The sequence below is a fragment of the Symphalangus syndactylus genome, chromosome 4 (genome assembly GCF_028878055.3).
Source record: "Symphalangus syndactylus isolate Jambi chromosome 4, NHGRI_mSymSyn1-v2.1_pri, whole genome shotgun sequence".
NCBI lineage: Eukaryota > Metazoa > Chordata > Mammalia > Primates > Hylobatidae > Symphalangus > Symphalangus syndactylus.
Window position 1 is genome coordinate 26,297,024 of NC_072426.2, and position 12,386 is coordinate 26,309,409.

General features: G+C 40.5%; 1 protein-coding gene across 1 annotated transcript in view; it reads left to right on the top strand.

The window, feature by feature from the left end:
* Positions 1-211: 211 nt before the first annotated feature.
* Positions 212-12,386, top strand: part of LOC129480061 (neutral ceramidase) — a 60,844-nt gene continuing 48,669 nt past the window's right edge. Inside the window, exons 1-4 of the mRNA XM_055273868.2 lie at positions 212-338; positions 3,366-3,634; positions 5,511-5,660; positions 11,773-11,949. Of these exons, the coding sequence (XP_055129843.2) occupies positions 212-338; positions 3,366-3,634; positions 5,511-5,660; positions 11,773-11,949 (723 nt within the window). The remainder of the gene's footprint in view (positions 339-3,365; positions 3,635-5,510; positions 5,661-11,772; positions 11,950-12,386) is intronic.

A 12,386-nucleotide genomic window follows, 5' to 3' on the forward strand; every position in this document is an offset into this window, starting at 1 on the left:
AAGAATGCTGTAATTGATTGGTCTTGTCTGCCATGGGCTTGGTCTATGGAACGAGTGGTAAGTGCTCTGTACTTGTCGTCCTTGGTGTAGTCTATTAATATGAAAGAGCTAAAATATCTTAACCTCGGTTGGATTAAAGCATTTGCATTTTAATTTGTGGTTTCTTCCTCTTCAGTATTTCTTCTTCCATCTCTGCTGTACCTGAGAAGAAATGGCCAAACGCACCTTCTCTAACTTGGAGACATTCCTGATTTTCCTCCTTGTAATGATGACTGCCATCACAGTGGCCCTTCTCAGCCTCTTGTTTATCACCAGTGGGACCACTGAAAATCACAAAGGCAAGTGTCGTGGGCTCTCTTAGATGCAGTTTTTAGGGCTGTATGAAACTTCTTGATTACTGTGGACACCAAAGAGAAAAACAGTGTCTGCTGATAGTTCTACACGTACTTAAGCAGCCTGGAATAGCCATCTCCCTTTGCATTAATTGCCCATTCTGCACTGAGAGCAGTTTTTATCAAGTTTACCTTTGTCCCCAATAGCCAGCTGACAGGCATTCTGACATGTACTTGTTTGCCATTAGTTTTTCCATTGATCTAAGCACAGCCCAAGATTTGTCAAGGTCTAGTAATGGCAGCTTTTGCCCTGAACCTCTAATCTTTCAATTTGCCTCCTTGTAGACATCATTTTCTCCTGGGGGCAAAAGGAGAATGAAAGACTCACTGAATGAATGTCAATTAGTCTGTGAAGAGCTTTAGAGAAAGGGGTCTCAAACATGAATCCTTACAAGGCTAATCAAGTTTTGCAGATGAGGTGGAGTGAGGAGGTGGACCAAGGAGGAGACAGGTGCAATGCTTGTGAAGAAGGCCTACAGCCTCTCCCAGGTGGCAGCTGTTTGTTGTAGAGAGAACACATGATCTCAGATCTCCTGAGTTTTCCAGAGAAGCTGGAAATTGGAATTTTTAGATATCTCATGATTTTTTAAAATGTTGGAAACAAAGTTTTTGAGAACAATGTAGGCTACATTTACACAAAGATTGGCAGTGGGTCTTGGTGGAGCCTCTGTTCCAGTCAGTGTTAGGTTACATAACTGTTAAATGAGTAGAGAAGACAGGTAAAGATTGAAGCTCTGACCAAAGTAAAGACAGGTCTGGCCTTAGGCCAAATGGAGAAGATGGTATTTTCTACCTCAGTTTTCCCTTTTGTGGCCTGTGTCTTTTCCTGCACATTCTCTACCATGTCCCAGGGCTTTGAATTCCTGGCAAACACAGAGGATCAGAGATCCTCTGATCCAGCAGTAGGCACAGCAGGGTCATAGACTGATAGAAGTGAAAGGATCATTAAGAATTATTCAGTTTTGGCTGGGCCCGGTGGCTCACACCTATAATCCCAGCACTTTGGGGGGCCGAGGTGGGCAGATCACCTGAGGTCAAGAGTTTGAGACCAGCCTGGCCAGCGTGGCAAAACCCTGTCTCTGCTAAAAATAAAAAAAATAAAAATAGCTGGTTGTGGTGCATACCTGTAATCCCAGCTACTCGGGAGGCTGAGGCAAGGCAGGAGAATCGTTTGAACCCAGGGGTCAGAGGTTGCAGTGAGCTGAGATCATGCCACTGCACTCCAGTCTGGGTGACAGAGTGAGACTCCATTTAAAAAAAAAAAAAAAGAAAAAGAATTATTCAGTTTTAGCTCTTAAAATTAGGAAATCAGGAGGCTGAGACTCGGGGAGGTTATTAATAATTATAGTAACTATTCTTACAGCAGTAGTTACTGTTTATTAAATGGTTTCTATGTTGAGCACTATAGTGAGGATTCTAGAATATTTTCTCATCTAATTCTCACAAAAATCCTGTAAGGGTGGATGCTAGTCCTACTGTTTACATTAGTTTCATTTTACACTTGGGGAAACGGAGACCCTGAGATTGCAAATAACTTACCCTTGGCTATGTGTTAGTTTGGCTTTAGTTGGTATGACATTCCTATGCTGGTAGCAGTGAAGCAATAGTGAAGGTACCTGCTCCACTCCTTGCAATATTTGACGTCTTCAAGAAAATCTCAGCTTGGGAATGAGAAGACATGGATTCTAACTCCACCTAGAATTTGGTCAAAAGAGCATCAGATCCTTAGTTTGAGGATCTGGATTGCATACCAGATTCATCACATGCTCTCCATTAACTATTGGTTAAGTCACTTTTCTGATTTTCAGTTTTCTCATCTGTAACACTGAGGAGACTATGTTAGGTGATCTCTTAAGTTTTTTGAGCTCTGGATTTCCAGGGTTTCAGAAGGAATCAGCTATAAATCTCTTGCCTAAGTACTTTCTGACCACAAATGCCTTGTGACACTGATATTTGATGCCTTGGCAACTCCTGACTATTGTCTGAGGAAGGGAAATAAACAAAATGATGAATATATAACATGTCTAAATAGGTAAAGAAAATCAAAGCTACATAGTAGCCATTGTTCCAAGTTTATAATATTAGTGAACATAGTTATTGTTCAAAACATCCCCAGGAAGCAGGATGTTATTATAATCTTCATTTTATAGAGGAGAATATTGGGGTGAAATAGGTTAAGCGATTTGATCACTTAGTAAGTGGTAGATTCAGGTTTCAAACCCAGGCAGTTTGTTTCCGCATCTGTCTTCTCGCAAAAATCCTATATGTCATTCTGCTTCCCTTGATATTTGTATGTGTGTATATAATAAATATATATGCATACATTAATATAGAATATATGTGTATAAAGACATACACATATAGATATGAATATATAAATACTAGAATAATTAAGATGAAATTATATCAACATGTATACAGTGATCTAGGTTGCATTAAAAATAAGTCTTTAGAAGGTCAAAGAGGATCAGAGCCAAGGTAGAGCCAGTGGGGTGGCATCCTGCAGGTGAGGAGTTGAGTCAGATCTAGGTGTGATGGAAATGGACTAACTCTGAAGCAGGTGGTGGAGTTTGGTAGGTGGAGAGGAAAGGAGTGAGGAGTCTGGATAGAAAAAACGGAAGAAACCAATCCCCAGATGTTGGATTTAGTAAACCTGGCACCTGTTTAGTTTAGCTGGAAAAGAAGAGCAGGGTGTTGAGTGAAGGCAGCGAGTTTGACAAAGAACAGCTCGTGATGAGGAGTTGAAGGATATTTGACAGAGGCCTTGATTGTTAGTCTGAAGCATCTCTCATCTTGTTTAGGATTATGATTTTTAAACAAGTTCTTGAGATGTTTCTCTCTATATATTTTTATGTTTAAGAAAATATATAAAGAGTTTTCCTTATGAACCTGAGCCTATATATTGTACTCTAATTGATGTTGACAAATAAGAGGGCTGAAATGTTGTTTCTCAAATCTCTTATTCGGTTTTAGATTTAGGAGGCCATTTTTTGTCAACCACCCAAAGCCCTCCAGCCACCCAGGGCTCCACAGCCACCCAGGGCTCCACAGCCACCCAGCACTCCACAGCCACCCAGGGCTCCACAGCCACCCAGAGCTCCACAGCCACCCAGGGCTCCACAGCCACTCAAACTTCTCCAGTGACTTCAACCCCAGAGCCTCCTCTATTTCAGAACTTCAGTGGCTACCATATTGGTGTTGGACGAGCTGACTGCACAGGACAAGTAGCAGATATCAATTTGGCAAGTAGACAATGGGCTCCTTAAGGAGACTGTGAAACAAGTAATTTTATCATTTTACAACCTGCATTCATTTCTGATTATTACAACATCGTCATTATCTTCTTCTAGCTTTTTAATTGACCTTGCTGCTGTCTAGCACTATGAATTTCATACAAGAAGGAAGAGGAAAACTTTTATTCGATCACAGTCCCCTGTAAAATCCATTGGCCTTTTTTTTTTTTTATGAGCAGAAGTGGCAGAGATGGCAAACTCAAATATTACAGGGAGTGAGCAGGTACCATAAATGACATCACCAGGCCAGTGTAACATAAGAAATGTCTAGTGAATCCTAAGTTTGGGGGTGAGAGGTAGTAGGGAATGGTGGGAACTTTGAGGGAAAAAAAAAAGCACAAAGAAAGTATATGGATCTGGCTGATTGTTGCCATATAAGAAATGGTGGCTCAGGGCTGCCCTATCTTGCAGTTTTTTAAAAGAAGCCCCCAAATCCCCAGATTACAGAGTTGAAGATTCAAATCTCTTACTTAAAAAATAAAGGCAACTCTAGCTAAAACTGGAAACCTAGGTTGGACCATACTGTGAAAGCAAATAAAACTTCTATGTGACAGGTGTGGCCCTACTGACTGCTAGTCTTGGCTATGTGATGGAAATACCCATTTACGTCAGTGCTTCCCTAGGAAACCAGAGCATGAAGTTGTCTGATGGGATTCACTCCCTCCCTCCAAGTAATCTTTACTTTCCTGGTATGATTCTTGACTATGTGTTCTGAAAAGTGATCCTGGAATGTGAACCCTAAATAAACACTCCCAGGAGGGGTAATGCAAACAGTAGAGGGGGCATTCTAAAGATCTTGGTGTAGTTTTATGGGTAAATTTTATGACATGGTGAGAGAAGTGGCTTGGGATAGGTATATGTGATCTGATTTGGCTTGGGGAGTTGTAGAGTCCTGATAAGTCAGGGGTCCCAGGGCTGGGGAGAACAATTGTTCTGAGAGATGACTAATCATAGACAACCTGCTGCCACAACATGTTGTTCCCAAATACCTCACTCTGCATGTAGCCCCAGCAGCACAACGTCATTCTGCATATGCCCTGCTTCAGCATGCCCTATGAAACTTCCCTCCAGCCCCTGCTTCTTTGCAGACAGCCCCTTCTCTGCTGTGCTGCCTGTTGAACCCTTGCAACATATTTTCATACTTTGCCTAAAAAAATCTGTCTTTCTTTACCTATGACTGTCTTGGTAAATTTCTTTACCGCCCCATGTTGTGAGCGATATAGGAATTTACCAGCCAGTTTCACCCACGACAGGACCCACGACTTTTACTATGGTAAAAGCCAGGGTGAGGTACCCTCTGTGAAGAATACTTAATTACAAATATACCATTTTCTACAGAAAACAAAATCATACACTAAACAACCAACATGAGAAAGCCTTCATTCTTTAAAATGTTCCTGGGCAATGTGGAATGGAGGTAGAGGAAATATTTTTTCCTGTAGTATCTTAGACAGGCAGGAGAAAAAGAGCCATTGCCAAAACCAGAAAGGCCAGAAAGATCTCCCGTGTTAGTGTTAGTAATAGAATTTCCAAAGCCTCACCAGCTCCCTCCTGCCCATAAGCCAGGGAACAGTTTCTGCTAACCTGATTGATTTTTTGCCTTTGCATTTTTCTGCACAGAAGATTCAAGCCTCTTTTATGATATTTTTTGGCTTTCTTTGTTCCTTTTTCTTTTTAGTTTTTGAAAACATATATTCTCTCGCTCAGAGCCACCATGTCATGTGGATGTTTGTCTTTCTTCAGTCGCCTATATTGTATGTTTGTGTCTGGTTTCTAGTAACAGGGGAGTGAGACAGAGCAGCTCTGATTGTCTCTTCCTCTTTAGATGGGCTATGGCAAATCTGGCCAGAATGCACAGGGTATCCTCACCAGGCTATACAGTCGTGCTTTCATCATGGCAGAACCTGATGGGTCCAATCGAACAGTGTTTGTCAGCATCGACATAGGCATGGTATCCCAAAGGCTCAGGCTGGAGGTAAGTGATTTGAGAGGAGAAATGAATGAAGAAATCACATGGTTTAAGGAAAAGTGGATGAATGTGACAGAAACTAATTCCTCTTGGTTTCTCATTCAGTGAAATTCTACTACCTTCAATATTATACACTCTTGAAAATATACCAGATAATCTTACAAGGAGAATGATCCTCACTATTTCAATCTAAGTTATCTTGGTCAAAATTTGCTTTCAATTTTGCTGATGACTCATCATCATTATTAGTGCTAATGTTGTTGTTGAAAGCTTATAATGTGTCAGGTGACTTCTATATATATATTCCCTTATTTAATCCTCCTTGTTAGAAGTTGGGAGAGCACCAGTTAATCACTAAGTGCTTCCTCAAGTTCTCAGACAATTGAGAATACATGTGAGGAATTGGATGTGAATTAAAACACAACATTGAAATGAGGTTGACCGTGAATTGGTAGTTATAGAAGCTGGGTAATAGGCACATATAGTATTCTGATTATTTTTGTATGAATTTGAAATTGTCAAATCCATACAAAAGGAGGAGGAGATGGGGAGAGAGAGAGAGAGAGAGAGAGAGAGAGAGAAAGCAAGCAAGCAACCAAGCAAGTGAACGATAGAACTTCCAGTTCTATGTTTCTAAGGCAATTTCGAAGCCCTGACCCAGTTATATTTTCTGCATGGGATCAGGTCACTAAGAGACAATGTGTTCTGTTAACGTCTGCTAACATATTCATGAATGTGAGAAAGAGGAGCGGCTGGAGCATTGACCAGAACAATGACCATAAATGTCCATCATTCAATGTCAGGTTCTACTAGCCTCACCTATTAAACACTTTTCTCCTCCTGCTGTGTGAAGGGGCCAGTGAGAGGGATAATGAGATGGCCTAAAAGCATCACTTTAACATTGCTCCCTCTTGGGGTGGAGAGTGGAAGCCTCCCCCATCATATGTGGGAAGCATCCCCACATGAGGAACAGGGGATTAAGTGTTTTCCCCACTCCTGCACTTACCACAAAACAGTGAGGTGGCTTTGTTGTTATTTCCATTTTCTGGATAAGAAAACTGAGTCTTAGAGAAGGTAGGTAACTTTCCAAATTTCACACAGTTAGCAAATGGTAGAGCTGGATACTGAACACAGGTATGGTTAATCCCAGAGTCCACATTCTTTTTTTTATTTTTTATTATACTTTAAGTTCTGGGGTGCACGTGCAGAACGTGGAGTTTTGTTACATAGGTATACACATGCCATGGTGGTTTGCTGGACCCATCAACCCATCATCTACATTAGGTGTTTCTACTAATGCTATCCCTCCCCTAGCCCTCCACTCACCGACAGGCCCCAGTGTGTGATGTTCTCCTCCCTGAGTCCATGTGTTCTCATTGTTCAACTCCCACTTAAGAGTGAGAACATGTGGTGTTTGGTTTTCTGTTCTTGTGTTAGTTTGCTGAGAATGATGGTTTCCAGCTTCATCCATGTCCCTGCGAAGGACATGAACTCACCCTTTTTATGGCTGCATAGTATTCCATGGTGTTTATGTGCCACATTTTCTTTATCCACTCTATCATGGATGGACATTTGGGTTGGTTCCAAGTCTTTGCTATTGTGAATAGTGCCACAATAAACATATGTGTGCAAGTGTCTGTATAGTAGATACATTCTTAAAAGTGACATTATTCTATACTCTTAGAAGGAAAAATGCATTGACCACTTGCTTTTTGTAAGGTACTTTGCTAGTGTCACTTCAGGGGACACACAACTAAATAAGTCACAATTCATCTCCCTTAGGAGGTCATTTTCTAGCTGGTGGATAGAAGGAAGGACTATGAAATATAGAGATATACAGAAATATACAGATAGCTATAATTAACTGAAGGAAGGTACAGTGGGATAGTAGTTGTCTATAACTGGGTAGGAAATTACCCCAAACTATAGTGGCTTAAAACAACAAACATTTATTATTTCACATGATCTGTGGGTCAGGAATTCTGTCTTGGCTAGGTGGCTCTGGTTTAGGTTCTATGGCAATCAAGGTGATGGCGAAGTATGAGTCATCTGAAAGCTTGACCCAAGCTTGAAGGTCCACTTCCAAGATGGTTTGTTCATGTGGAAGTTGGCCAAAGGCCTCAGTTCCTCACTCTTCCTATCCTTACAACACAGCAGCTAGATTCCCTCAGAGTGAGTGACCCAAGAGAAGGAGCAAGGAGGAAGCTACAGTGCGTTGTATGACCCAGGTTTAGAAGTTATACACCATTACTTTCACCCTTTTCTATTCATTAAGCAAATCACTAAGTCCAGCCCACACTCAGTGGTGAAAAAGTAAGCTTTACTTCTTGAAGGACAAAATATCTGAGACTTTGTGGACATATGGTCTTTTAAGATCACCAATAGGGATTCAGGAATGCAAATTAGGAAAACATTTTCATGGTGGAAATGACACTTGAGTGAGCAGAATTTTAAATGGTTAGGATGGGAAGGGAGAGAAATCTGATGGAAGAAACAGAATGAACACAGAGAGGCACAAAGGAGGGTTGTAGACTCTTTTATGAGGGAACAGAGGAGATCTATTAGGACATATGGAGGCATGTAGTTGGAGATGTATCTGGAAGATATGTTTATCATAATTGCAGAGGGCCTGAGATGCCGGCTTGTTTTTAATTCTGTGGGTGATATGGACTCTGGGAAATCTTCTGAGTGGCAGAGTGATGTAAACACCATTTTGTTTTAGGATGATTAAGCAGGTAGAGATGTTTGATATGGATTGGAATAGAGTGGAACTAGAAGTGAGGACAAAAATTAGCAGATTCTTTAAAATGATACTGAGACTCTATTGGTGAGGGTCCAGTTAAGAAAACAGTAATCATCATACTAGGTATTTCAAACAGAGGGATTTCACCCAGGGGAGTTTTACAAGATATTAAAAGGCTGAAGGAACAAGAAAGGGAAGTTGGAGTTGCTGGAAGGGTGTTTATTTTTTATAACTTTGCCTAACAATTTCCCCCTTTATCACGTGAGGCTGGCACAAAGATCTTAAACCAATGTGATGGCAGTGAGACTATGTGGTGGTGGGATAGGAAATTAAATGTGAGTCGGCTGGGTGTGGTGGCTCACGTCTGTAATCCCAGCACTTTGGGAAGCTGAGGCAGTTGGATCACTTGAGGTCAGATGTTTGAGACCAGCCTGGCAAACATGGTGAAACCCTGTCTCTACTAAAAATACAAAAATCAGTTGCACGCTGGCAGGCGCCTGTAGTCCCAGCCACTTGGGAGACTGAGGCAGGAGAATCGCTTGAACCTGCGAGGTGGAGGTTTCAGTGAGCGAAGATCACTCCACTGCACTCCAGCCTAGGTGACAGAGTAAGACTCTGACTCAAAAAAAAAAAAAAAGAAATTAAATGTGAGTGAGATTTGGAGATGAATAGACATACAAAGCCAATACCTAACATAACATTCATGCTGAGTCTGGAACTCTCGTCAGTGCCTTGTATGGATTAATGTACTTACTCCTCCAAATGACTCTATGAGGGAGGTATTATTATTATGTCATTTGACAGATTGAGAAACCAAGTTTCCAGAGGGCCAAGTAACTTACCCAAGGTTGCACAGCTAGGAACTATCAGAGCTGGGATTCAAACTTAAGCATCTTGGTGTCAGAATTCATGCTCATTTCTACTATACTATACGGCTTTTCTGAAAAATGAAATGGCTCTAATTGGGAAATAGTATGGTCATTAGCAGAAATAAAAGAACCAAAAGGTAGACTTTGGAGGGTAGAATGGGGAGGAGTTTAATGTGTTGGTTTGTAGATGTTATCAAGTCAATAGTGGGCACCATTTATCTATCTCTTCCTATTTTTACATCCCCGAGCAATCTAAGACCCAGTGGGAAGGCTGTTAAATGAACTCACTTAGTTTTCCCAAATTAACCCAAAGGAAGGTGTGAAAAATAAATGTAGCTAAATAAGTGCCATTAGGATTATTTATAACGCCTGCTTCTATGTAGGTTCTCAGTCTCGGCTTTAAGATAGATGAAATTTCCAGCACAGAACGAAGATTATGGAAGATCTCTGTGCAGTGAGGCAGGACAGGAAGTTTTTACACCACAGAAATTGGTGAACAATACAAATGAGGGCTTTTAATTTTATTGTATGTTCCAGAGAGACAGCTTATCAGAGTGCCCATGCCATACTCAAAGTAAACATTGCTAACCATTGCTTTGGGTTTGACACTTTTGCTGGATCTTTTTTTTCCTTTAATTAATGTTTATGTGTACATGGTACATATATTTATGGGGTACATGAGATGTTTTGATACAGGCTTGCAATGCCTAATAATCACGTCATGGAAAATGGGGTGTACCCATCCCTTCAAGCATTTATCCTTTGTGTTACAAACTGCTGGATCATTTTTTAATTATCTTTCACAAAAAAGCCACAATGATACCAAACTTTAGATTGTAACTTATTAAAGCATAATCAGCAACAGATACTCAGCAACATCACCAGTATTCTCTCTGGTGTTTTCTGGATGTGTATGCACCATATGAAGACATTAGTCGTGCATTTGGATGTTCATTGATTGACTCATTCACTAAGTCTCTTCGTATTAGTTGTCTATTGCTGTACAACAAGTCGTCTAAAAACTTAGTGGCTTAAAACAACAATAATAAATGCTGTTCAAGGTTTCTGTGTGTCAGGATTCCCAGAGTGGCTTGGTTAGATGATTCTGACTTGTTTTAGAACAAGTCATATATCGTCACTTCTGTGTCATGATGTGGCACTCAGATGCTGGGTAGGGCCACAGTTGTTTGATGGCTTGACCAAGGCGGAAGAAATTACTTCTAAGGTTGCTCACTCAGATGGCTAGCAAGTTAGTGCTGACAGGTTGCTTCCTATCCAGTTAGGCTTCTCCACAGGATTATTAGGGTGTCCTTGCAGCATAGTGGATGGCTTCCCCTAGACCAACAAGTCTAAGAGTTCATTTCAAGGCATACTGAATTCTTCATTTGGGACATGAGGTACTAGAGTAGCTTAAAACCTTTGCAGTTTCTGCTCACTATGCCTGAGTTGTGTTTCCCCCAGATATTGCACAGCCGGCTTGCTTTCTTCATCTAAGCCTCTGGTAAAAGAGAGCCCCTCTTTAGAAGATCTTTCCTCATTAACACCCACTACTTTCCTTTTCCTTATGCAACAATGTTTTTCTTCATAGCATTTATCACTCTATGATATAATATTTAATATTTATTTGCTTGCTTACTGTCTTTGTCTTTCATTAGAATAAAAATATCTTCAAGACAGGAACCTCATATGTTCTTTTGCTTAGAGCACCTGTTGAATGATGAATGAATAAGAGTACTGGTTCTCTATTTAGACGTGGGTCTGGAGTCTGGCTCTGCTACTTATTAGATCAATAGGCAATTTATTTAACTTTTGTATAATTCAATGTTCTCAGCTAAAAATGGGCTTAACAATACCTGTGTAGCTCTTGAAATTGTAATAAAGATTTTTAAATATGTACTATATATAACATACCTAGCATTGTGTTTGCTTATAGCAAGAATCTATAAAATGTTAGGTATTGTTATTATTATTTAGTTGTTATCACTATGATAATATCCTCAAACATACAGTGAGGGGCCATTTGAAAGAGATGTTAACATAGTTTGGCTGTGTCCCCGCCCAAAATTTGTCTTGAGTTTTAGTTACCATAATCCCCATGGGTCGTGGGAGGGACCCCATGGGAGGTAATTGAATCATGAGGGTGGGTACCCCCATGCTGCTGTTCTCAAGACAGTGAGTTCTCACAAGATCTGATGGTTTTATAAGGGGCTTTCCCCCCTTTCACTCTGCACTTCTCCTTCCTGCCGTCATGTGAAGAAGGATGTATTTGCTTCCCTTTCTGCCATGATTATAAGTTTCCTGAGGCCTCCCCAGTCATATTGAACTGTGAGTCAATTAAACCTCTTTCCATTATAAGTTACTCAATCTTAGGTATATCTTTGTTAGCAGCATGAGAATGGACTCATACAGATGTTATTGGATCAGTGATTGAACTCATCAAAGCCTTTTCTAACGTTGAGCTCCTATGTTATCCCTCTTCTTAGTTCAATTACTTTTTTTCTTGAAGGTCCTGAACAGACTGCAGAGTAAATATGGCTCCCTGTACAGAAGAGATAATGTCATCCTGAGTGGCACTCACACTCATTCAGGTCCTGCAGGATATTTCCAGTATACCGTGTTTGTAATTGCCAGTGAAGGATTTAGCAATCGAACTTTTCAGCACATGGTCACTGGTATCTTGAAGGTAGGCAAAGAGCCCCAGAGGCAGCTGTTCTTTAACATTGCTTATAGGTATTTTAGGAGTGATTGGATGTGATATGAAGAGTCCCTGTAGGATTTGGGTCTGAGCATAGTATTAGCATGTACCATTCTTTCTCCTCCCTGACTCTATCTTAGCTTCTTGTTCTGAGCTATGGGCTATTAGGGATGAGGCATGGATGATTAGAAAAGAAGGCTTCTATGGGAGTAAGCCCAATGTAGATATTTAAACAGACAGAAAACATTTTGGTTTGGGGTTCTTTATAGAGGGCACTATATGGCCTGTTCTTTGCACAAAGTCACACAAAGAGAAACCCATGAAGGAGCCAAATGTAATTACAAATAATTCTAAAATTTTAAAATATTTCCCAAAGTACAAAGAGAATCCAACTTATAAACACACATCCCAATTTTTCAAGTTCT